This window comes from Clytia hemisphaerica, unplaced genomic scaffold (assembly GCF_902728285.1).
Source record: "Clytia hemisphaerica strain Z4C2 unplaced genomic scaffold, Clytia hemisphaerica genome assembly, whole genome shotgun sequence".
Classification (NCBI taxonomy): Eukaryota; Metazoa; Cnidaria; class Hydrozoa; order Leptothecata; family Clytiidae; genus Clytia; species Clytia hemisphaerica.
The window spans coordinates 252,249-280,235 of NW_027103875.1; the positions used below are offsets into that span (position 1 = coordinate 252,249).

The window sequence follows — 27,987 nt, forward strand, 5'->3', positions numbered from 1 at the left end:
AACTGATGAGAAAATATACCATTAGATAAATTTGAAAAATCATGCGTACAGTGGGTCAAAAAATAAAAAATAGATTAAGCAACATGAATTTGATGTTTTGATGTTTTTTATCACACCAGCATGATGAAGTTATGTGTCCATGTTCTCCTCTCGAAAAATATAAAACAATTTATGAGTCACACAAAACAATAAATAAAACGAGAGCCTTCAAAGGCTAGATTCCATTTTGGACGTCTACTTGCTCAAAAGAATGATCTCACAAGGAGTGCTCTTGAGTCTTGAGATTTCAGAAACTAAACTTTCAAATTACTAAACTTAAAGCTTGGGCTCTTCCAGAAAATGTTCGTACATGGGGGGTGGAGAATATAGTGTCCGGAGGTAGTGAAAAATCTATAAAATTTGTCTTGTCCGGGGGGTAAAGTTGCTTTGTTTTGGGCTTTTGTTTTGCTCTGTTTTAGAGTAATTTTGAATGTCCAGGGGGTCAACGAATGCAAAAGTCACAATGTCCAGTAGGTAAATTTCCAAAAAATGTCCTCCACCCTCCATATTCAAATTTATTCTGAAATCAAATAAAACTGATCATCGATATCTAAGAAAAACACACAAAATTAAAAAAAGGGAAAAATATAAAAAAGATTGATAAATACCAGGTGTACGTTACAATTATAAATTCACTCAGTATAAAATAATATGAAAATATGTGCGTGATTGTAATATATGCATAATATGATATTTTTATCATTATAATATTATGAAACAATTAGAATACACGTTTATAAGGAATTTGAGGCTGAAAAAGGTCTGAAAAATAAGAAATTTTTAAGGAACTGAACAGGCTGAGAATAAAAAATCAAGTTAAGAAACAGCGAGAGTTCAATTTGAACTTGCACACATTTACAACAACCTAAATAAAAAGACGGAAAATATTGCAGAAACGCCTTTCAATATGTCAAAAAAAACAAAAAATGCTGATAAAGAAGCTACACACTTAGCAAATCCAAACTTAACAGCTACGTAACTACGGAACTAGATAAGGAACTTTGAAGCTGAAACTCTCTGGCAAAATAAGGAACTCCAGGCTCGGAGCCAAGTTAAGGTTCCTTTTAAAAAAAACGTGTAGTACTTAAGATACAATAAATAAAAAACTCCGATACGACTCGGAGTATCAATCAATCTCATTTATCCAGTCTAAATGTCTGTAAAAATTAGTGATTTGTCGCAGCTTCTCCCAAGTAAATTCAGCTGGATGTTGTCACGTGACAGACTTCTGACATTGTGTGAAGCACAGATTTCGAGAACAAGTTATATACTGTGTTCTACATGGATTATGTACAAAATGAAAAGCCATTTGTACAGTGAGCTAACCAGGTAGAGAACGCAGGCAGCAAGCAGCAAATAAACTATAGCACGCTTGCCAGGCAGCAGACGCAAGGTCCAAGACACCAAAAGATGATCAACATTGAGAAAGAAAATAAATAAGAAGTTTTATCACAACCGAATGATAAATTATCTGCAAGATATGGATAGTCAGTCCACGTATTCCATTCAGAGAAAACAAGATAGCTTCCCCAACATTGGACACCAAACCCGGCGACCAAGATGAGACCTGGCAAAGCGTAAAGCATGTTGTCATCTTCATCAACATCATCCAGTACAGCTTCGCAATGCATTGATAACAACATGGAGGCAAAGAAACTGGACCATAATGCACCACTGACAATCATAAAGAGTGGAATCTGTGGACTCATCGGACACTTGTCTAAATTGACAACTCCTGTGAATGTAGAAAAGAACGTGAAAATACAACTGGCCATAGAAATGCAACCTTGTTGACTATTAATCCTATATTTTACGATATACTGTACCAAGGGAAATGCTATCACAAGCCAATCAAAGAAATATTTGTTCTTCTAAAGCATTTTTTCGTATGAAAATTTTCATTTTTACGTCTTGATTCGCAAAAGTTTATGCTCGCAAAAAAGATTTTCTCATCAAATTTGCGAAAGTAAATATCGTAAATTTCGCGATTTTCGACCTCCCAAAAGTTTCTGTTTGCGAAAGTTTGTAAGCCTAAAGTATAGCTTTTTCTCGCATTTTAATAAATCCACAAACATTTTGTAAGAAAGACTTGTTATGAAGACGAACACTTTTGAACACTAAAGTAATTTTGTTACATTTAAATCTTAATCTTACCAAGTACAACCATTGCAATTGGAAAGGCAAACAAGGTTAATCTTACCTAGTACAACCATTGTAATTGGAAAGGCAAACAAGGTTAATCTTACCTAGTACAACCATTGTAATTGGAAAGGCAAACAAGGTTAATCTTACCAAGTACAACCATTGTAATTGGAAAGGCAAACAATCTTACCAAGAACAACCATTGTAATTGGAAAGGCAAACAAGGTTAATCTTACCTAGTACAACCATTGTAATTGGAAAGGCAAACAAGGTTAATCTTACCAAGTACAACCATTGTAATTGGAAAGGCAAACAAGGTTAATCTTACCTAGTACAACCATTGTAATTGGAAAGGCAAACAAGGTTAATCTTACCTAGTACAACCATTGTAATTGGAAAGGCAAACAAGGTTAATCTTACCTAGTACAACCATTGTAATTGGAAAGGCAAACAAGGTTAATCTTACCTAGTACAACCATTGTAATTGGAAAGGCAAACAATCTTACCAAGTACAACCATTGTAATTGGAAAGGCAAACAAGGTTAATCTTACCTAGTACAACCATTGTAATTGGAAAGGCAAACAATCTTACCAAGTACAACCATTGTAATTGGAAAGGCAAACAAGGTTAATCTTACCTAGTACAACCATTGTAATTGGAAAGGCAAACAAGGTTAATCTTACCAAGTACAACCATTGTAATTGGAAAGGCAACAATCTTACCAAGTACAACCATTGTAATTGGAAAGGCAAACAAGGTTAATCTTACCTAGTACAACCATTGTAATTGGAAAGGCAAACAAGGTTAATCTTACCTAGTACAACCATTGTAATTGGAAAGGCAAACAAGGTTAATCTTACCTAGTACAACCATTGTAATTGGAAAGGCAAACAAGGTTAATCTTACCTAGTACAACCATTGTAATTGGAAAGGCAAACAAGGTTAATCTTACCAAGTACAACCATTGTAATTGGAAAGGCAAACAAGGTTAATCTTACCAAGTACAACCATTGTAATTGGAAAGGCAAACATGGTTCATCTTACCAAGTACAACCATTGTAATTGGAAAGGCAAACAAGGTTAATCTTACCAACTACAACCATTGTAATTGGAAAGGCAAACAAGGTTAATCTTACCAACTACAACCATTGTAATTGGAAAGGCAAACATGGTTCATCTTACCAAGTACAACCATTGTAATTGGAAAGGCAAACAAGGTTAATCTTACCAAGTACAACCATTGTAATTGGAAAGGCAAACAAGGTTAATCTTACCAAGTACAACCATTGTAATTGGAAAGGCAAACAAGGTTAATCTTACCAACTACAACCATTGTAATTGGAAAGGCAAACAAGGTTAATCTTACCAACTACAACCATTGTAATTGGAAAGGCAAACATGGTTCATCTTACCAAGTACAACCATTGTAATTGGAAAGGCAAACAAGGTTAATCTTACCAAGTACTACCATTGTAATTGGAAAGGCAAACAAGGTTAATCTTACCAAGTACAACCATTGTAATTGGAAAGGCAAACAAGGTTAATCTTACCAAGTACAACCATTGTAATTGGAAAGGCAAACATGGTTCATCTTACCAAGTACAACCATTGTAATTGGAAAGGCAAACAAGGTTAATCTTACCAAGTACAACCATTGTAATTGGAAAGGCAAACAAGGTTAATCTTACCAAGTACAACCATTGTAATTGGAAAGGCAAACAAGGTTAATCTTACCAACTACAACCATTGTAATTGGAAAGGCAAACAAGGTTAATCTTACCAACTACAACCATTGTAATTGGAAAGGCAAACATGGTTCATCTTACCAAGTACAACCATTGTAATTGGAAAGGCAAACAAGGTTAATCTTACCAAGTACAACCATTGTAATTGGAAAGGCAAACAAGGTTAATCTTACCAAGTACAACCATTGTAATTGGAAAGGCAAACAAGGTTCATCTTACCAAGTACAACCATTGTAATTGGAAAGGCAAACAAGGTTAATCTTACCAACTACAACCATTGTAATTGGAAAGGCAAACATGGTTCATCTTACCAAGTACAACCATTGTAATTGGAAAGGCAAACAAGGTTAATCTTACCAACTACAACCATTGTAATTGGAAAGGCAAACAATCTTACCAAGAACAACCATAGTAATTGGAAAGGCAAACAAGGTTAATCTTACCAAGTACAACCATTGTAATTGGAAAGGCAAACAGGGTTAATCTTACCTAGTACAACCATTGTAATTGGAAAGGCAAACAAGGTTAATCTTACCAAGTACAACCATTGTAATTGGAAAGGCAAACAAGGTTAATCTTACCAAGTACAACCATTGTAATTGGAAAGGCAAACAAGGTTAATCTTACCTAGTACAACTATTGTAATTGGAAAGGCAAACAAGGTTAATCTTACCAAGTACAACCATTGTAATTGGAAAGGCAAACAAGGTTAATCTTACCAAGTACAACCATTGTAATTGGAGAGGCAAACAAGGTTAATCTTACCTAGTAAAACCATTGTAATTGGAAAGGCAAACAAGGTTAATCTTACCAAGTACAACCATTGTAATTGGAAAGGCAAACAAGGTTAATCTTACCAAGTACAACCATTGTAATTGGAAAGGCAAACAAGGTTAATCTTACCAAGTACAACCATTGTAATTGGAAAGGCAAACAAGGTTAATCTTACCTAGTACAACCATTGCAATTGGTAAAGCAGCCATGGTGAAAAACATACACATAGCTGTAGGCCCACAAGCTAAGAAGCAAAAAAAGCGATTCAAAGTCTATCCCTTGTGATAGGGTAGGGAAATCAATTTTTGTAACATAGATTATATCAGATTATTCATTCTCACATTTCCATTCCTCAAAGATAAAACCTGCAGACCTTGGAGGCAAACAAGGCTATATTTAAGATAAAATAACTCTACGAGTTATGTTACATTTGATATCTGATTTCAATTAAAAGTATTGTTTTACCCTTTAGTAAGTGCAAATGGTGTGAAGTAAGTTTTATCCTACCTTACTTTCAAAATATCAATAATAACAAAATCTTGTTTTTCTATACTCACTAAATTTGCTATCACCGCTATCACTGTTGCCATCATCTTGCGGCTCCTGTAAAGGAGTTGGCTGGTTATTGCTGAGATTGTCTGTGTCAGAAGGTGTCACTGATATCAATCGAACCCCTGAAGATGAAACTCCAGCTGCAACTGTGCTACCATCATCTCTCGAAACTTGATGTGCTGATGTTGACGAACCAGCAGTGTAATTTGGAGGGGTCATAAAAGAAGTTGATGCTTCAAGTTGTTTTGACGTCCGATTGGAATAATTATTATCATCAGTCATCAGAGGTGCTGAAGGGGCAGAGGGGGATGCATGGTGATGGCTGACCTCGTCTTGGTGACTTGGTTGCCATTGGCCGGTCATGACATCATTGTATGATGGTGGAGCAGCCTCCATGGCCTTGCTCGAGATAATGCTAAAAAAATGAAAAGAAGAAATTATTTTAAAGTTTTAAAGAGTGGTTGGTTCATTTATTTAACTCTCTTCTTATCTGATCTTTGATTCCCTTGTTTTGCTTAAGTTAATAAACCTTTTTCAACATTTTTCTGCTTCTGTCCCTAAGTATGTCTCCCACAAAAATGTTTAAGGGTTAAATGGCAAACTGTCTCTAAAATAATATGTAAATTCTTAATGAATATAGAATTTTGTTTATATTCAAACAATATCTGAGTCAAAAAAATAGAAAGAAGATTACATAGTGCGGAAAGGGGTCTCATCCCCCTTCTTAAGGGCTCTGACCATGGTCGGAAAATTGATTTTAGTATTTAAACATAAAAGTTATGTTTTAGGTTCTTTAACACTTTTAACAAAGAATTGCCTTTATAAATTGCTTTTTAATCATATCCCTTAAGAGTAATTAAAAATGTAATTACAAAAATGACGTTATGAACTTTAAAAAGACGTTAATAATATGTTGTACCACCTTCTTTTATAAAAAGTGCTAAGTTTTAATGTCTAATTAACCTTTTTGTTTCGAAGTTTTTTCAAACTGTCCGCAAAGAATTGAACTGTTCTAAAATTTTCGGAAAATTTTTCTAAATTAATTCATCAAAAGTTATGGCTGTTTTTCTATGAGAAATTGGGATGGAAAATTGGTCAAAAAGCACTATTTTCAAGATTTTGAGACAAGTAAGCTTTTAGAAAAATTTTCCGAAAAATTAATTTTAGCTCAATAAAAGATACAGCATCTACCGCAAAAAAAAAATTCAGAATGTTTTTTCTCCGCCGAAACTAAGCTCTTCAAAGTTGAAATACTCTTCTTCGCAAAAGTCTTCATTTTCTTCCTCATCAAATTTTTTCATTGCGATTCTTAAATTTTCAGACTCAAGGATAATTGGCCTAACAGAAAATGTATAACATGCCACAGTTTTGTGGGCTACATCAAGTAGAAATTTATATTTCGTAAGTTGCAAATATCAAAAATTCACTATGGTCAGAGCCCTTAAATGACCTCACCACCTCTTCTTGGCATCCCCCTAACCTTTAAAAATGCCTGTCCCCAAGGATTTTGGACAAAAATAGCTAACAAATATATGTTAAATATCATTAGAGAGAGAAAGCGCCCTGGTTCTCCATGTCATCATGGTGAGTCACAAGTAACCTGATAACAGCTGGTCATAATTTTCTTACGAGCACAGTAAACCTCTGAAGGCCCTTGAAAATTAGAGGAAAATAGTTCTCCTGCAGAAAATTCTACAACAGGAATCTTGTTGTGCGCCGATCGTAAAATCAAAAACTAAAATTTCCTGATATGGCACCCTATAGTTGTTTGGGAGAATGCGACATTCTTCTGAATAACTAATTACTCCAGCAGAAATTTTTTTAATGATAACGTCATCTTATTGATTTGTCTTTTACAACACAGCAGTTACCTTCAGTCACAGCTTCCTTTCACTTTATTGATATTATGCGCACGTCACAGGGAGAGTCACGGTCCAGGATACCAACCCATGGCTCAAAAACCTTTTCGAGATTTGAAAATAGATGGCACCAACCCTCTAAAAAAAAGGGGACCCACCCCCTTAAATTAGTATCAATACCAACCTGGAAAATCCTTGTTTTCTGAAAAAGGGGGACCCACCCCCTTCCCCCACCCCAGCTGACAATCAGTACAAATGTGATAATTTCATTTGCATGGATATTAAAAATTGCCCTGAACACCTTGGACTCTGAAAATGAAAACAAGTTTCTCTCATTCTAACTTAGCGCAAAGTTTCTTTCGAACAAAAACATCTATTATGTTTTATAGATAAAACAAACTATAAATAAAAATCAAATGAAAAATTAAGTGAACAATTCTTTGAGTATCTAAAACTTGAGTATCCTAGAGTATTGAAAATTAATTGTTATGTGCTACATTAATCATTGTGTTAGGCATGCCTAGAGTCTTTGCAACATAGCCTACACAGTGAACGTTATGTACAGACAAAATTTATCATGACTAAACCAGTTCAAAGGTCAACTAAGATTTGATTCAGTTTGCCCAAGTCTAGTTTCAAATAAATGAAAAGTACAGAAAAATGGAGCATTGGTTCCATTGGTTCATGTGATAATGGCTTGGAGAATGTTTTTTTGTAGAACCAGGGTGTAAACGATTTTCCAATTTTTACTTATATTGTACAAGATTTCAAGTCTAATACTAACTTTGAATTCAGCAAAAATCAAAAAAAAGGGGATCCACCTCTTCATTTTGGTATTGATACCAACTTGACTTTCTAAAATTTGAAAAAAAATTGCCACCACCCCCCCAGCCCTTGGTTTGGTATCAGGATCCTGGCCCCCCTTCACATCAGTGTGTGTGCTATATTAATATGTCTGTCTTTGTCTTAGCAACAGGATGTGCATTCTTAACAACGAGCGAGCTGGGTAGAAATATTACAAATTCGAAATTGATATTTGTCAGATTGTCTTGTTTTTTCACCCATCCCTTTATAGAGCTTCAGCATGGTGGACAGAAAACAATCACAATCTGATCTCAGGTTAGTCACATCACAAGCTGCTCAATCCTCCGACCACACAAAAAAGATTGTCAATGGTGACAGTGCCGTTATTAATTTTGCAAGATCTGACAAATTGATGTTTGTTAGTGCACTTTATTGTTTTGATTCCCATTGAAAAATCATAATCTGGTTATCATGTTATTAGATGCTGCTTTAGAGCTTTAGAGCTAGCCTGCCAGTTTGACCATGTATTTACCCGATTTTGACAAATCTGAACCCTCTAATCTGCTCAAGCAATCTCACACGGGGCGGGATCATAAGCGTGCAATTGCATCACACAGGCGTAAGTTTTAACTGTGTAATTACAGCCTTTGGAGTCAAGCGCACAATACGCCATTAGTAGTGTCGACTGCACACGCTCCCAAATTTGATTTTAGCGATTGATTTTTTATTTTCTCATAAGGAAACCCAGCAGAGAAACGGTAGGTAAAGAACTCTTTTTATTTTAATAATAACTTCTTTCCCTCTAGATAAATTTTTGTGAAATTTTCAGGAGAGGGGAGGTCGTCAGTAGTCCGACACTTTCTAGTCCAACAGTAAAAATGCCTGACCTTGGATTTGACGAATTAGTCAGTATTCCAATAACAATTTTGTCTGACAACGAGTAAAAAAAACATATAAAACGAAATATGAATCGCCGAGGAGGAGGCACATCTTTTATAAGCAACCACGTGCTTATAAAAGTTTCGACTTTGAGGTTCGGCCCCTAAACCCAACTTTTCTTAAATTTTGGGAAGCTTATTAAGATTAGGCTTTCAAGAGTCAAGAAATTGGATTTAGCTGTTTTTACAACCCTTCTTTGGGGGGGGGGGGGGGGGGGCGAAATCAAAGTTTGTGATTTACAACCCTTATAGCATAATTCTGAACATGCAAAAAGGGGCCCTTAAAGGTGGTGCATTCTTTTTGCTATAAATTATCTTTACGCAAATTTGATTGGTCCTTTATTTCTAATTATGTCCAAATGCCGCCAAAATGAACTTTTATTAATATTATCCGTTGTTACTAAAAGAGGTAAAGTGGGAGTGGTAACGATGTGGTAACGTGTGGTAACGATGTGGTAACGAGTGGTAACCAGTTGAAAACGGTGGCCCTAAGTCTCCAAATTCGAATTTCTCGATTCTGGTGTTTTTTGCAACTGATGCTAATGGCTCTTGAGCTTCTGCAGCAGGACCTGGCAGATCTGGTGAATGTGCAGTAGGAATTGGAGATTTAGGCGAATGTTATGGTGGAGTCAATGGTTCTGGTGAATATGATGGTAAAGTTGGTTGTTTTGGTGAATGAAATGGTGGAATTGATGGTTCTAGTGAATGTAAATCAAAGATTGATGGTTCTGGAGGTTCTGCATCAGGAGTTGGTGATTCTGGTAATTGTGCAGCAGGAATTGGTAATTCTGGTGAATGCAATGGTGGAGTTGATGGTTCTGGTGAATGTGCATCAGGAGTTGATACTTCTGGTGAATGTTCAGCAGTAGTTGAAGATTCGGGTGAATGTGCAGCAGGAGCCGGTGGTTCTGGTGAATATGATAGAGGAGTTGATGGTTCTGGTGAATATAATGCTGGTGTTGATTGATCTGGTGGATGCAATGGTGGAGTTGGTGGTTCTGGTTAATGTGCAGCAGGAGTTGTTGATTCTGGTGAATGTGCAGCAGAAGTTGATAATTCTGGTGAATGCAATTGTGGAGTTGATGGTTCTGGTGAATGTGCATCAGGAGTTGATGCTTCTGGTGAATGTACAGCAGGATTTTGTAATTTTGGTGAATGCATTGGTGTAGTCGGTTGTTCTGGTGAATGTGCATCAGGAGTTGATGCTTCTAGTGAAAGTGCAGCAGTAGTTGGCAATTCTGGTAAATGTGCAGCAGGAGTTGGTAATTCTGGTGAATGCAATGGTGGAGTTAATGGTTCTGTTGAATGTGCAGCAGGAGCTGGTAATTCCGGTGAATGCAATGGTGGAGTTGATGGTTCTGTTGAGCAGGAGTCGGTGGTTCTGGTGAATATAATGCTGGTGTTGATGGATTTGGTGAATGCAATACTGGTGTTGATAGACCTGGTGAATGCAATGGTGGAGTTGGTTGTTCTGGTGAATATAATGCTTGTGTTGATGGACCTGGTGAATATAATGCTTGTGTTGATGGACCTTTGAATGCAATGGTGGAGTTGGTGGTTCTGGTGAATGTGCGACAGGAGTTGGGGATTCTGGTGAATGTGCAGCAGGAGTTGGTGGTTCTGGTGAATGTGCTGCAGGAGTTGATGGTTCTGGTGGATATAATGCTGGTGTTGATGGATCTGGTGAATGCAATGGTGGAGTAGGTGGTTCTGGTGAATTTGATGGTTCTGGTGAATGTGCTGTAGGAGTTGATGGTTCTGACTGGTGAATTTTCAACAGGAGTTAATATTCTGATAAATTGCTATTGAGATGTCATTACATTCAAGTTCACAGCTGACTATTCAAAGAAGGAAATTAGCTTCCTAGACACCATTGTTACCATCAGCGGATCTAAACTAATCACAAGACTATACAAAAAACCAACAGACAGATCAGCTTATCTCCATAACCAATCCTACCACCCTAACCATTTAAAGAAGAACATACCTTTCGGTCAAACCCTTAGACTCAAAAGAATCTGCAAAGACGTAGACGACTATCAAAAAGCTACTAGTGAAATGCATGGCGCTTTTCTTAAAAGAGGATACCAACAACAACATCTCACAGATGCGTACACCAAAGCATCAAGTATAAACAGATCTGATCTTCTCAAATACAAAAACAAATCCAATCGAGACAACAACCAGACACTCTTTATCACCACCTTCAACAAAAACCTACCAAACATACGTGAAGCAATCAATAAACACTGGGACATACTAAAAATAAATGACGAACTAGCAGATACTTTTAACGAACAACCCAAGATCGTATATAGAAGAAACAAAAACCTTCGTGACCTAATAGGTCAAACAACAATAAAAAATAATAAAGTATTTAGAAAATCCCACACACTGAGAGAAGGCAAATGTCGCCCATGTCTCACAAATTCCAGAAACCTTTGCTGTCGTCAAGTAACCACAACCTCCACGTTCGTGTCACAACAAACAAAACGCCAATTCAAAATATTCCACAATGTCAACTGTAAAAGCAAATACGTCATCTACCTACTAGAATGTCAAATCTGCAAGATCCAATACGTCGGTAAAACTGAAACACCCTTCAACGTCCGTTTGAACAACCACAGAAGCAATGCACTTCATCCGAAAGAAGACACCATCCCAGCGTGCAAACACTTCAACAAGGAAGGACATAATTTCAATAGAGATGCTAAATTTACGATCATTGAACAGCTAAGAAATATCGAAGGAAATGAAAGCCAGCTGAAAAACACCATTCTATCACGAGAGAACTTTTGGATCAACAAACTAAAAACCTTAAAACCCAAGGGTTTAAACCAAGAACTCAATTTGATAGCGCCTTAAGTCTGTGTTTACACGTCCATTTTTTCCAGATCACTTACAGACGGCTCATAAATATACGTCACAAAAAAGCGTTTATTTGACGTCAAAAAAATTTTTTTTTTGTTAAAAAAACTGAATTTTTTTAGCTAGAAATATACCTTGAAAACGGCCCTGGCCGAAACATGTTGGAAATTTCTAGCATCTAATGGTATTTTTGTCTCGATCCTCCGTCCGATATATACATGAATGTAATGACAATACAGTTATGGTGAATCTGATCCTTCTTGCTAGTTGTGGAACTCCAACTGGTCACCACTCGTTACCTCGTTACCACCCCGTTACCATATCGTTACCACTCGTTCCCACCTCGTTACCACTTGCTACCACATTGTTACTACTCGTTACCACTCGTTACCTCTTTTAGTAACAAGGATATTATCTCTGTGAAAACCCTTGTTCAACATTTGACACTCTAAAATCTTACGTTTTCGGACAAAACTGTAAATTCAGACTAGAAAATGTCAGACTAGTGACATGCACCCCAGGAGAGATCCATAAAATTATCATTGATATCATGTTCAAATATCTAAATCATTCTCTTTAAAAGAAAGAAAAAAATTGACAATGCTTTTTGACAATTCCTCTAACCTTGCACAGTACTAAAGTGCGCATCTTTACCTACCGCCTCTGTGGTGGAGTACCGTGGAGATAGCAACGACCCTGCCTATGCCCCGGACAGTCCGGGGTTTCTGTGTTGCGTGCCTGGGCTCCTTATTATTTGTTTTTGAGAGACAACCCTGACGCCCCAGACAGCCTACGCGGTCGCTTTTTAAGGAATCGCTGACTGCACGGGCGGGTATTTTGGGATTCATTGAAATATTCTTCCATGGACAAACGCGGTTTTCGAAAAGATGTTGTAATGTTCTGATTTGGCGTTACATATGTGAGGCCTGTATTTTGATCGTTCAATCTCAAGAAGTGTGGGCCATGTGCATTCTAAATCTAACCAAACAGTTACATCAATATGCCAAAAACATTTTGTTCAACCACCTTCACTTCAAGATAGGCCACCATAGAATGAACTTCCATATAGGATGAACCATATTCATGGTTGGGGTAAATTTATAGAGCAAAAATCGGTGCCCCGGACGTAAGTCTGTGGAAAGAATTATTTTTTTCAGACCCCAGACACCAACCCCAGACTGTCCGGGACATAGGCAGGGTCGTAGATAGATAGCGAGACTGCTATAAAAACAGTGTATTTATTAGGTGGTCATCGAAAAATGCTCTGTTCGCGTCGCAACAGGCAGGCTAGCTCTAAAGCTCTAAAACAGCATCTAATAACATGAAAACCAGAATATGATTCTTCATTAGGAATCAAAACTATAAAGTGTACTTACAAACATCAATATGTCAGATCTAACAAAATTAATCACGGCACTGTCATCATTGACAATAAAAAAAACGATTTTCTGTCAAGAGCCTTGTAAACATTCCAGCAACTTCCATCAAAATAATCTATCACAGCTAGGTCTACCATTTTTAGCGCGGTCCGAGGATTGAGCCTGCGAACGCCTGCGCGGGTGAAAAACTTCAATCTGTCAATTACTTTCTCAAGCGAAGAGTACGCGAAGCGAATCTAGCTTTACAATAGTGCTGCCGATCATCAGTGGATAGTATTCAATTATTATTATACCTTTATTTTCATTCCTAGAACTTTTGCAAAAAAAAGGCAAACTTCAAAAAACTGATTTTTGTCCCGCTTTTGCAGGACTTAAGCTTAAGTGCTTGTGTGCAGCATAGGGTACAAAGTTCAAATATGCATTTCCTGTAATTTTTGTATGAACAGTTAGGTCTATACTGACAGGTGTTAAAAATGCATACAGGCGGACGGGCGTTCAAAAACATTCCCGGGTTTTTTTTAATCACGCCATTAACTCAAGGGCAGGTGGTAACGCGAGCAAAACAATTTTTCGATGGTTACTTACTTTTGGATGTGTTTGAGCGTACCGCTCTGGCAAGAATCTTTTGATCCACACCACAATCTTCATTCAATCCATAATTCCTGAAGGAAGAAATGGATCAGCAGAGAGATTTCATGTCTAAAATTGAGTTTGAGTCAACTCTCCTGCACCCTGTATAACCACGGATTTGGGGTTCATCGGGAATTTTTTGCAAGTGTTTGTCAAGTGCATTTTTGACTTTGTCAACAGTTAAATTTTTCAAGTTTCTCATGCTCTTTGGCATTGCATTGAAAAGTTTTGCTCCTTGTATAGTCAGGGTACTGTCGCGTAATTTTGAATTGTTTGGACCGGCGTATTTGCTAAAACACATTCGTCCTAATCTTGGATGGTCTTTAGATTTGAAGCAATCATTGATATTTGGCACAAGATTTCCAATATTTTCCAGGTGTATATGATCCTGTAGCGTTCTCTCCTTCTTTGAAGTGAGTATATTCTAAGCTTCTTTAGACTTTCCCAATAATTTTGGTGTGTTCCTTTTATTTGTTTTAAGAATGATTTCTGGATCTCTTCAAGTCTTTGAATAAGACTAATAGTACTGGGGCTCCATAACGCTGAGCAATATTCCAGTATAGGGATCACAAGTGATTTATAGAGAGTGATCATGGTATGTGTAGAGCGGGAAGTGAAGGTACGTAATATCCAAGAAATGATGTTTTTGGCTTTTTCAATTATTGATTCAATTTGATGTTTAAATAGACAATCATTGGACATAAGAACTCCCAGGTCTTTAACATATTCCTTTCCTTCAATTTTATCTCCTGATGGTGAGGTATAGTGAGATTCATTTTTTATTTCTGTATTTGAGCAATAACGTAGCAATTCAAATTTTGCATCATTCAATTTCATATTGTTTGCAATTGTCCATTGATATAAAATCTGAAGGTCTTGTTGCAATATTTTTACATCTTCAGCATTCTTTATTGACTTGGTTGTGCGAGTGTCATCTGCAAAGGACTTGACGATAGATTGGATAACATTCTCATCTATGTCTCCAATGAGTATCAGGAAAATCAGGGTTCCAAGTACACTTCCTTGTGGTACACCTGAGATAACTTCTTGGTTGTTTGATTTCACACCATTAACCACTACAGTTTGTTGCCTGTCTCTCAAAAAGGACTCTATCCAATTATAGATTTTACCAGTTATTCCTAGCCTTTTGAATTTTGATAGAACAATTGAATGATCCACTTTATCGAAAGCTTTAGAAAAGTCTAAGTAAACAACATCTACATTGGTCTCTTTGTCAAGTAAGTTTAATATAAGATCATGTTGTTCAAGGAGCTGACTCAGACAAGATCTTCCACTTCTAAAGCCATGCTGATTTGGGTTGAAAAAGTTATTTTCGTCCATGTGTTTGACAATGTGTTTTCTGATGACTTACTCAAAGATCTTTATAACGTGTGATGTTAAGGCAACTGGTCGGTAGTTTGCAGCCAGTGATTTGTTTCCTCCTTTGTAGATTGGGGTTATAGTTGATTTTTTCAATTTGTTTGGAACAATTCCTTTTTCCAGACTGTTTTTCCATAGATGGCACAATGGGATGGCTAATTCTTCTTTACATTGTTTCAGGACTATTGCTGGGAAACCATCTGGACCAGCAGCTGAGGATGGTGATAATTCGTCAATGGCTTTCATTATGTCATTTTCAGTGACTACCATTTCTGATATTTCAGTGGTTTGTGTGTTGAAAGCTTGATCGTCAGGTGACATGGGTTCACTGAAGACTTTAGCATATTGATCATTTGAAAGGATGTCAGCCATTTCTTTATTCTTCATTGTAAGGTTCCCGTTTTTGTCTATTAGTGGTCCAATTTTAGTTCTCACTTTTGATTTCTTCTTGGCGTATGCAAAGAAATATTTAGAATTCTTTTTGATTGATTCAATAGCTTTATTTTCCGCAAACTTTTTTGAATCTTGGAAGGATTTTTGCAATTTTTTTTCGATTTGCAGCAGCTCCTCTTTGATTTTTTTCTTTCGGGTTTGAGAATTTGTGAGTAAAAGTTTTTTTGTGATTTTTCTCCGTCTTTTGGTTAAGGATCTACGATACCTTTCAACTTTTGATCTCCTTTTGCCTTCTATTGGTGTTCTGGTTGGTACATTATCTTTACAGATTTTGAAACACAGGGCATTTATGGTTTCCAATAATTCGTTTGGGTCGTCACTAAGTGTTTCCTTCCACCTGATGTGACGCATGGTCTCTTTTATATTTTCCCAGTCTATTTCATCAGCAAAGAAGTTCAGGGTGCTAAAACCTGTACGAGGTTCTGGCTGCTCATCTTCATCTGATACAGTGTTAACATTAAGACAGGTTGATACCAGGACAATTTTGGTCGTCAGAGCAATTGAGAAAAAAGCTACCGTGAGAGGTCCTAAAGCCGACAGCCCAGCCTAAAGCCGATGGGGTCTTTCAAAGATACAAACTAAAATAAAAACAAACCTTTCGCTGTGACGCAACGAAGATACCAAAGTGTCAACTAAACTGAGAGATTTGATACATTGAACCAATTGAGCCAAATAACAATAATTGCTTCTTATAACAAAACATATTTTTTTATTGCAATATGCACAACGTCATAAATGACAACAGTAGTAACAGCATCATAAAAAGTAACGAGATGTTTTGATTTTCCAAAGCACACGAAAATATAAAAGAGGTCTGTGTATGAGCGTGGTTTCTATTACTTTACACTGGCACTTGGCTTGATTGCGGGGACTTTGTGTAAGGATACATATAGACGACGTATATTACAATTATTATGTATTATATACATGACACCTTGCTCCTATTCTAGTAAAGATAATATATGTCGTCAAAGAGTACACTTAAATGAAGAGCTGTCCGAGTGCGGGCCTTCCGTAAATAAACATACAGACTTATAGGTGGTAAAGAGGGCGTTGATAGTTGCCGCCTCATTGATTCGATGTTTGTTATTCAAATTAGTGCTACCGCATCCGCCCTTTTTTCAACTTCGCGCCATTTTTACAATTTAGTCTGTTTGTTTCTTGATGGAAACCAGTCCAAGTTGTTTCGTATTTTTCCCGCACAAGTCATTTTTCTTACAAGACTGTTATCGTTTTAAACATGAGCAACTGATCCAGAATAAAAGGTAATTATTTTTACAAGTCGCACTTTTTAATTACATTAATTGACATCTTGACATTACAGCTATCTTGTTAGATGTTTTGTTTCGAGAGTTCTAGCAATAGTTTATCGTTCAACTTGGAGAGGGAATGTTTGTAAACATAGAATTTTTTTCATAACAGTTATTTGGGGGTCGGATAATTAGGCTGGGCTATCGGCTTTAGGACCTCTCACGGTATACTTTTTAAAAGAACAAATTGCTTTTCCAAGATTTTTTTCTCCGCACCAGAAAATCAGCGTAAAATTTGATGCGGGCGGGTGACGCGAATAAAACAATTTTTCGATGACCGCCTTTAGCAATAATTAAGAGGATATCTCAAACTTTTACAGTTAGGGAAACCATCCAGGATCCTGCCATTCTATAAGCCAGCAAAAACTAAATGACACTGTAAACTTAAGTTTCTTGCCATTTTCCATCGAAAACAACCAAAAACATTGTTACTTCCCAAAGCCGTAGATCAAACCAAATTATCTTCCAAGATTATGGCGCCCTTTTGGATCTATTGTTAAGGCCATCTTAAATGGTGGAAAGAGTTGCGGAAAGACAAAGGCGCTCGCTGCGTCGAGGGTGGTAACGCCAAAACACCCAATATGATCTTCCAACAGAAGGCGAGTTAGTTGCCGCGCGAGTTACGTCATGCACTCCACCGCAGCGCATAACGAAGCGTGTTTAAATGAATATCATTAATTATAAGAATATCTTATGTTAGGCACTTTAGGCCGATTTTCGAACTTTTAACTACCCCTGTCAAACTTGGTTCATTGGAAAGCTCTATCTTTCTCGTTTCAACGAGGGGTCACTGACCTCTGTAACATTTATAGAAAAAAAGTTATTGGATTTTTTGTGAAGCTAATTGGAGCAAAAATTAGCGGATTTTTACTGCAAGGAGCCTTCCAAAAAATGGGCAAAAAACAGGCATTTTTTTAGTCAAAAAAACTTAAGTTTGAGCAAGTTTTGGCTCTAACCCAAGTTTAGGTAAACACTTTTTCGCATTTTTTCTTTCAGGTGATCTTTTGATCATCATACTACAGGTTGAAAAAAAAATTTTGAGGAAATTTTACTTTTTCGCAGAATTAAAACCACTTTTATACAGGGAGGTAACGTAAAAACGAGAAAATCCGGGGGTAAAAAGTAACTAAAATTGCAATTAAAAGTCAGGATTTCGATATTGAATGTCCATTTTGATTCATTTCGGTGCTAAAAATGGTGTCTCGTGATTCTGAATGTAAAAATTTACAATTTTTCAAATTTTTGGCCCAGAAATTAAGAAATTTCAATTTTAGGCCAACTGATGACGTCATAAAATTGTTTTTTGCAATAACTCTTGATATACTTTGATTGCAAAGCTAAAATTTTGCACACTGAAAGGTATTGTGGTAAACTAGAGTTTGAAAAATTTTTTTTTGAAAAAATCGATGACGTCAGCATTTTATTGGAAAAATTCGATTTTTGCTTATTCCTGCTGACGTCAGCAGAAAAAATGGAAATTTTTAATTTAAAAATTTTCTTTACCTGAATATCTTTCAGTGTGCCAAATTTCATTAGCTAAAGTGGTTTCAGTCGACAAATATTGAGGATTTTAGATTCGATGACGTCATAAATGGCAGATGACGTCATAAATCCATTTTTTTGCAATAACTCTTGAAATACTTTGATTGCAAAGCTAAAATTTTGCACACTGAAAGGTATTGTGGTGAACAAGAGTTTGAAAAAAAATTTTTTTAAAAATTGATGATGTCAGCATTTTATTGCAAAAATTCAATTTTTTCTTATTCCTGCTGGCGTCAGCAAAAAAAATTCAAACTCTTATTATTAAATTTTCTGTACCTGGATATCTTCGAGTGTGGCAAATCTTATCGTCTGAAGTGGTTCCAATCAACAGATATCGAAGAATTTAGATTATTGCAAAAAATTAGATTTTTGCTCACTTTTACTGAGGTAAGCCAAAAAATTGAAATCAAAATTTACTTAATGATATAGTATACTATATCTTTCCATGTGCCAAATTTTATTGTCTGAATTCGTCCCAGGCAACAGATGTTTAAAATTTAAAATTGGATGATATCAGAAAAACGCACTAAAATAAAAAGATGGAGTTGGAAAATTTTGAAAACTATCATAAAAAAATGTTTTTTTGCAATTCTCATCAAAGTTTTCAAAATTTGGTTTAGATATCTCCTTTCATCAAAACATTTCCACATTCCATCTATTATCTAAAAAATCAAATGAAATAAACACAATATTTTACTGAAAATGACACAGTCGATTTTATTCTTGTAATAAATAACAATTTAAATTAGACATGTTCACAGATGATATAAGTCTAAAAACTTGTTAAGAAATAGCATGCAAATGATAATCATTTTAACACAAAAATAAATGTATTTTAACTAATATTGGTTTTTAGCTTCATACTAAGGAAATAAAATCTTAGATATTTACAAGTTGATATCATTCTAAGACTAAGAAAGTGCCAAGATATCTGGAGACTGTCTACTAAGGAACCAATGGAAATATGGCAATGAATTTTGGAGATATCGAAATGCTGTTCAGTTTCATATGAACAAATTCCTTGTCGTCAATATTTTATACCACTATAATATGCCAGTCACAAATAAAAAGTTACTTAAATGGATCTACTCCTTTACAGATTTGGATTTCCAGTGCATAACATGTTACTTTAGTATTCATGATAATATGCCAAATTGTCAACCTTGAAATTGTCACATTTAGTTATTCCTATTATATTTACAACACTTTCCAGCAATCTTTTTTGTGAAATTTGTGTCTTGATAAACCAAACTCCATGACATTTGTATCATTGATATTAAATCACACCTTGGAACAATAGAGTTCCTTGGTCCAATTGTTGCAAGAATGTTTGTCTTTGTTTGTATTTTCATTATGTGCAACATTATCATTACATCATTGTCAGCAAGTTACATTGTACTGTCAGCTTTAGAGGTTGTCCAACTTTGTTGAATTTGTAATCCTGACACCTGAATGTGAAAGGAAAGAAAAATTCAAAATTTCATAATATAATGGGAAATAATCTCTTTTAAAGGAATCAATGCCAAGTGTGGTCATTCGCTGAAATCTCCCGAGAAAAAAAGACTCTAAGGTGTGAGACTCTGCTTGAGACTGAGCATGGAGAGCCTACAAGAAGGACCATGGGGAACGTACAAAGGTACACGGGGAACGTACAATAATGTACACGGGGAACATACAATAAGGTACACGGGGAACGTACAATAAGGTACACGGGGAACGTACAATAAGGTACACGAGGAACATGCAATAAGCAGTCAGGGAAATCCCTCAATTGTGGTAGTAATTTTTTACTGCAATTGCGGTATAAACATCACTTTTACAATTTTTATATACCACAATTGCAGTATTCAAGAAATAGAATTCAAGATTCAAGGAGAAAACAGGCAATTTTTGTACATAATTGATCATATCTTTTTAACGCGCAGACAAAATATTTTTTCTGTAGATCAGATTCTTTTACTAAAGAAAAGCTTTCTTCGCGTACAATTTTTACAGTCGATGTTTGTTTATCTTTTGTCGATCAGCACTACATGCAGCAGTTATAAGCTAGCCACAAATGAAAACTACTGCAATTGCAGTATACCGCAATTGTGGGATTTCCCTGACTGATAAGGTACACGGGGAACTTGCAATAAGGTACACAGGGAACTTGCAATAAGGTACACAGGGAACGTACAATAAGTTACACGGAGAACTACAATAAGGTACACGGGGAACGTACAGTAAGGTACACGGGGGACATACAATAAGGTACACGAGGAACATACAGTAAGGTACACGGGGAACGTACAATAAGGTACACAGGAAAGGTACAATAAGGTACACGAGGAACGTACAATAAGGTACACAGGGAACGTACAATAAGGTACACGAGGAACGTACAATAAGGTACACTGGGAACGTACAATAAGGTGGGGAGTGTACAAAAAGGTACCCGGGAACACACAAAAAGGACCTATGGAGGGGATACAAAAGGTACACACCAAACTCATATAAAAAGAACCATGCTGGGTAGCGTACAAAAATGATCACACAAAACGTACAAAAGGACCACACAAAGCATACAAAAGGTACACAGGGAGCATATATACAAAAAGTACATGGGGAACATACAAAAAGGTACACAGCAACCATACAAAAAGGTACACAGCACAGTGAGTGTACAAAAAGGTACACAGGCGACAGGGATATTTTAACATCTAGTTTTCTTTTATAGCATCAGACATCAAGACTAAATATATGGGCCACAAAGACAAGTGCAAGCTGTTCCAAGTTTTGATCATTAATATATAGACAATATACATGAAATCAGAATAAAAAATTTATGCTTACCTTCTTCTCTTCTATTCATTAAAATAGGAATGGATATTTCCATGTGTTACAGCTTCATTCTCCACACTTCTTCTTCTCCTGCTGCTTCTTGATCCGAAATCTCAAAAACCCGTGCAAAATCGAAAGTGCTTTTGGGACGGGGGTCATGTTGGAAATTTGAAAATCACAATATTGAATTTTGGCATGGTCTCTAATACACTGGATATAAAGTGTTTATAGTTTTTGGAAAGTTAAGTTTTTGTTCTATAATACTTAGGGTGTGCTATATTTAAAAATTGAGTTTATAAAAAGTTATGACTAAAAAAGCTCTGTAAAATTTTACTAGGAAAAACAATAAATTCGGCACACACGGGAGAAACTCAGGCAGTCCTCTGAGCTTTATACACAATCATTTGTTTTATGAAAAGCTGGTAAAAACCCCTGCCATATTTTGATAGAAGAATGTATACTATTTTTTAAAAAATCGAAAACCCCGTCTTTATAAAAAAACGCTTCCCCGCTAAATTTTCGCGACAGTTTTTAGTCACGTGACTGAAGTGCCTACTTATGTGCTTACTTTCAGTAAACTTTGAGTTCTTCATTGAAGATGAAGAAGGTAAGAAGATAAAAAATGCGCTGGATAATTTTCATTGTAACAGTTTGATCAATCATCGCTGAAAGTTTGAAAAAGTTTTTCCGACGCAAAAGAAATTGTCAGCCATTCGCGCACTGACTATCGTTGAGGTCAGACGTGCTCTTGCGTACGCAAAAAAGCTTCTTACTTCCTTGAGTGGGTTGAATATTTTGATTGAACTTTTGTTACAATGACGAAACCAAAGAACAGCAGCAAAAGAAAAACCAAGAAACTCTCTTCATCTTCAGTAGACGATCAAGAAGTCGATGATTTATGTTCGTGGATTAATACTAACAGCGATGAAATTTCTTCTGATTTTTCCAAATCGACCATTACACAAAAATCCCTTTCAGATATTATAAAAAAACTCAAAGATGACCTTTCTAAAGAAATCAGTAATGCTAAATCCGACATTATATCTCAACTAAAGAGTGAAAATGAAATTTTGTTAGCTGATAATGAGTCTTTGAAATCAAACATCAAAGATATCAAATCTCGACTTATCAAAGTGGAAAGTGAAAACCTCAACCTTCAACAATACGTCCGGAGGAACAACATTGAAATCTGTGGAATCCCTGATGATATCGAAATCGATAACCTTGAGTCCAAAGTAATCGCTATTGCAGAAAGTATTGGTGTTAAAATAGAGGAAAATGACATTGAAGCCTGCCACAGACTTAAAAAAGGTAAAAAAGATAAATCTGCCAGAACGATTGTAAGATTTTTGAACAGGAAAAAGTGTGATAAACTTCACCAAAACAAAAAAAAACTTGGTAGTAAATCCGCTTCAGATAAACTGAGAAAGGCTAATCTAGAAGGCAAAATTTTTATCAACTGTAACCTTGCTCCCTATTCAAAATTTCTTTGGAGTTCCTGTAAGAAATTATATGATGAAAGATTGATTGACAGATTCTGGGTTTATAATGGAAGTGTTTACATTGCAATCAATGAAAATAACGTTGATGTTCACACTAAAATAGAACATTTGTCAACTCTGGAGAAAATTTTTCCTGGATATGACTTTCATACTTTTTAGATTATTTCTTGAATTTTGTTTATTTTTGATAATTCATCTTACGGGGCCACTCCTTCTTTTTTCCCTTCCCGTTCGCTTGCTCTGTGCTTGGCTGTGATTACCCATTTTTTTAGTTTAGATGACAACCACGCAAGTTTCTTTTTACTTTCACTTTCGTTTTTTTTTTTTTTGTTATTTTGATTTTTTGCTTTCTCAATCAAAATTGCAGCCTAGCTGTGCACACTTTTTATCGTTTACACAAATCTTGCTTGTTGGCTCTGCTCTGGTGTTTTTATTTTATTTTTGTCTTGTTTTAGACCCACCATGATTAAGTAAGTTTACTTTTATGCCTACACTATTCCCATGCTCAGTATGTTCTAAGACAGTCAAAGAAGAAGGTAACTCTATATTCTGTGACTCCTGAAACTTTGGACTCACCTAAAATGCTCAGGCTTAACTCTTGCTGAATTTCAATTTTTATCTACCAGTCCTAACGACTGGTACTGCCCCAAATGTCTCCTTGGGGCTCTTCCCTTTAATCTCAAGTCCCAACCTTCCCTCTCTGGTGCCCTAAACCCTAAACTTATTGATGTTGCTCGTAATCTTCACCTAATTTCTGACCACTGCCAAAACAACTGTCTGGACCTTGATAATCTCATGGCTGCTGACTGTAAGTACTACAAAACTCCTGACTTCCAAAAACTTGCCCGTGAAAGCGGGCCCTTCTCTTTTTCTTCTCTTCACCTTAATATTGCTTCATTAGCTCTACACATAGATGATCTAACCACTCTTATTTCTAAACTCAATTTTAATTTTGATGTTATGGCGATCACCGAAACCCGTATTTTGAAGGGGAAAAAACCATCTTTCAACTTCAATCTTGAAAATTTTCAGGAACCAATTTACACGCCTACAGAGGCTTCTGTTGGTGGCACTATGTTATACATTTCGAAAAATTTCTCTTTTGAACCCCGCAAAGATCTTGACTCTATGTTGTATTGCTCAACCCTTCTTGAATCTACTTTTGCAGAAATCCAGCATCCAAACTCTACTAATATTATTGTTGGATCCATCTATAAACACCCTCTTTTTTCGCTTGATGAATTCAATAAACTTCTTGAACCACTTTTGAATAAAATCAACAAAAAAAAAAACAAATTCTTTTGCTAGGTGATTTCAACATTAATCTTTTGAACACTTCTTCTGATCCCAATATCTTATCTTACTTGAACAACCTTGGATCACACTTTCTTATACCTAATATTTTTCTTCCGACTCGAATTACTGACCACTCCATGACACTTATTGACAATATTTTTTCTTCAATTTCTGAAAAGCGTACCTTTTCAGGAAATTTGCTTTATTCTATCTCTGATCATCTTCCTCAATTTCATCTTGTCTGTGGTCCCTCTGTAAAACCAAAGAATGAAAAAATCTTCCGAAAGGACTGGAAAAACTTTAAACAACAAGATTTTATTTTTGATTTTCTTAATATTGATTGGGTAAATAAATTATATCGAATAACAGATGTTGATCAAGCTTTCAAAACCTTTTATGATCTTATCCAAGACCTTATTGATCAACATGTCCCAACTGTTCTTGTGACCAAACGCCAACAAAAAACTCGGGCTAAACCATGGATCACCCCCTGAATTATTAAATCAATCTCACAACGTCAATTTTATTCTAGAAAATATATTCAAACCAAGGACCCTATTATGAAATCTTTTTACTATCAAAGATATAAAACATACAAAAATCTCATAGTTACTCTTACACGTAAGAGTAAGAATAATTATTATTCCAATTTTTTCTCCGTTCATGCTACAAATATTTTGAAAGTCTGGGAAGGGATCAGAGATATCATTGGATCTGATTCCAAATCTTCTCCTTCATCTGTTCGTGTCAATGGCCATCTCAACTCTGACCCAAACGTTGTTGCCAATGGCTTCAATGACTTTTTTACTTCTATTGCAGATACTGTCCGTTCCAAAATTGGTCCAACCAATCGTCACTTCAAACACTATCTCAAAAATCGCATTAGGAACTCTATTTTTCTTGATCGTGTTAACCCTGCTGAAGTTTTACTAACAATTAATTCTTTATCCTTTAACAAATCATCTGGCCCTTATAGCATTTCCCCAAAAATTCTTCGTCTTCTAAAGTTTGACCTCTCTGGACCCCTTTCTTTTCTTTTTAACCTTTCATTTGAATCTGGTTGTTTTCCCTCAATGCTTAAACTCTCGAAAGTTATTCCCGTTTTCAAAAACAAAGGCTCTCCACTTGAAATATACAATTATCGCCCTATATCTCTTCTTTCCAACATAGAGAAAATTCTTGAGAAACTTATGTACTCTCGTCTTATTACTTTCTTAGATTCTCATCGAGTATTTTTTGAGCGCCAGTTTGGTTTTCGTAGATCTCACTCAACCATCCATACCTTACTTAATATTGTTGAACGTATTCGGAAATCTCTTGATGATGGTAACTTTGTGTGTGGTGTTTTTGTTGATTTGCAAAAGGCTTTTGACACTGTTGATCATTCTATTCTAATTTCAAAACTGGACCACTATGGGGTTAGAGGAAAGGCTAATGACTGGTTCAGATCATATTTATCTAACAGATCCCAGTTTGTCTCTATTTCATCCAATAAATCTTCTATTAAAATAATCCCTCATGGTGTTCCACAAGGCTCTGTTCTAGGACCTCTCTTATTTTTAATCTATATTAATGATCTTCACAATGCAATCTTTTCAAGTGAAACTTTTCATTTTGCCGATGATACCCATATTTTACATTTTAATGATGATCTTCTTTCCCTTTGCAACAGAGTCAATTGTGACCTAAGATCCCTCCAAACTTGGCTCAAAGCCAATAAAATATCCCTTAACGCTGCAAAAACTGAATTTTTAATTTTCAGACACTGTCGAAAAATTCTTCCTTTTGTTCCTTTTCTTAAAATTGGAGGTAAGAAAATTTTTCAAAGTTTAAATATCAAATATCTTGGCGTTTTGATTGACATGCACCTCAACTGGAAAGCCCACACTACATCTTTATCAGCTAAACTTGCCAGAGCAAATGGTATTATATCTAAGCTCAGGCACTATGTTTCAACAAAAACCTTAGTTAACATTTATTATGCTCTTTTTCATTCTCATCTTCAGTATGGTTGCCAACTCTGGGGTCTTACTGACAATACCACCTCCAAGCCTATATTTATCCTTCAAAAGAAAGCCTTACGTCTTATTACTTTTAACAACTCTCGATGCCCTTCTTCTCCACTCTTTTCTGATCTCAAAATTCTCAAGATTTTTGACCTTGTCAAATGCCTTAATATATCTTATGTCCACAGATTCAATCTGTACTTAGGTGGCCGCATCTTTTTGATTAGCTAGACTATAAGGCGGTCTCCTTCCATATATTTTTTGTGCATATCATCACTTGTATCTTTTCTGTAGTGTTAAATGGTAAATAAATACTTACTTACTTACTTACTTACTTAAAAGCACAGTATGCTTATACTTACTATGTTTGCTACAGTCAGGACCTCATTTCACTTTATCGATATTACGCAAACGGCAGTTTGCGCTAAATTATTTTGGTTTCACTTTCGATTTCAAGCAAAGGTCTTAGCAACAAGGCGCGCGTGCATAGCAACGGGGCTGGGTAGAAAAATCTAAACATAGAATTCAAAAAAAATACCGATCATCGTATAGAGCACTAAAAAATACCCCCTTTCTATGTTTAGTTTGTTCTACCTTGTCAGATTATAACTGAAAACATCTTCAAATAACCTTTGCCCGCTATCAGCCCACACGGTAATCTTTGCCCGCTCCAATTCTTAGATAATGAATAAGAGAGGTGCGCTTAGCTAAGCCGTGCTCGCGGGCGATAAATTTATGTTTACTTTTCTTGTATATTTTAGTGGTATTTATCCAATGAAAAGGATGTTGACATAATATGCACGACACTGACAAAATATGCACGGCATTGATTATGACATCATTAAATATGTCAATATCGATTCAACGCCCGTTAAAGAAAATAATTTGTAAATAGTTCTTTTTATCGTAAAATTTAGAAATACGAGCAAAAAAGAGTCAAATTTAATATTTGTTTCCTATCTAGATTATAGTAGCGTTTGAATACGGTAAATTTTCACGAAAAATATTTCGCGATGGCGGTACGCCCAATCGCGCCCCGGGACAGTTCCAATTTTTAATTATCGGGAAAACGGGGAAACCGGTTCACCACGTGGATAAAAAACGTACGGAATGAAACCTGATAGCAGGTTTTCAACCAGATTTATTCAGATAAAGCTATAAGAGGTTCATTACTTGTGGATTTTAAAACCTACATAACCAAAAACGAAAGTTGTTGTGAAGGAAAGAGTAAACGCAGGAAAACGCAAGACAGAAGGTTTGCTTGTGTTGATCAGGTATGTTTTTATTCTATCCGAACTAATGTTAAAAAAGACCAAAGAGGTCCTGACTGGTTTGCTACATCGTCTAGGCTAAAAAAAGTGTGAAAAGACACGAACGCCATTTTTTATTGAGTGACGTTATGATTTTTTTTATTGCGGCTGCGTACAGGAACTCGCCAAATGTTCCTAACTGTTTTAGAGCCATATTTAGGTACTTACTTCTTAAAGCTGGGCTTTTCTTCTTTTTCTGGTCTTCTGTAGTGAAATTCAGATACACCATCCAACACTTTGCACTTTCTAGTCAATCAGGAAGGTCCCCTCCTTCTTTTTAAACTCGTTTAAAACTGCAACTTGGTTTGGAGATTCAGACATTGATTGGATTAAGATTTCCGAAAACTTCCCAACCATGTTTGTTTACACTTTTTCTTAAGTGCAGGTGAAAAAGCTCCTTATGTAGTGCACTCGTCCATCTACCCTTGGACACCTTCGATATTGTACATAGCGTTTTCGAGAAAATAAGTAGCACGAAGAACGAAATTGACATTGCTTCAACAAGAGCTGGAAAATGCGAATAACTTTGAATCGAGTGATTCCACAAAATGAAAAAAAAAATCTTTTATTAAAGGTTAATGTTATAATTACACAAAATGGTGTCTACTAATACTTGGGTGTCAGCAGGTGTCAGATA

The 27,987-nt window shown here is 36.0% G+C and overlaps 2 protein-coding genes across 3 annotated transcripts in view; one reads left to right on the forward strand and one right to left on the reverse strand.

Moving 5' to 3' along the window:
- Positions 1-27,987, forward strand: part of LOC136808393 (large ribosomal subunit protein mL41A-like) — a 175,899-nt gene that overhangs the window by 102,800 nt on the left and 45,112 nt on the right. The window lies entirely within an intron of this gene.
- LOC136808388 (uncharacterized) lies at positions 925-27,897 on the reverse strand. Its single transcript, XM_067064927.1, has 4 exons — positions 27,519-27,897; positions 5,259-5,668; positions 4,877-4,945; positions 925-1,774 (listed from the first exon to the last, which is right to left on the reverse strand). Exons 2-4 carry the CDS (start codon positions 5,647-5,649, stop codon positions 1,401-1,403), a joined length of 834 nt encoding a protein of 277 aa, XP_066921028.1. The 5' UTR covers positions 5,650-5,668; positions 27,519-27,897; the 3' UTR covers positions 925-1,400.

Coding starts and splice junctions, on each gene's coding strand:
- LOC136808388 (XM_067064927.1), bottom strand. CDS start 5,649: ATGGAGGCTGCTCCACCATCATACAATGATGTCATGACCGGCCAATGG. Junction 4,946..5,258: donor TAGCGGTGATAGCAAATTTA/GTGAGTATAGAA, acceptor TTTGCTTCTTAG/CTTGTGGGCCTACAGCTATG. Junction 1,775..4,876: donor AATTGCAATGGTTGTACTAG/GTAAGATTAACC, acceptor CTACATTCACAG/GAGTTGTCAATTTAGACAAG.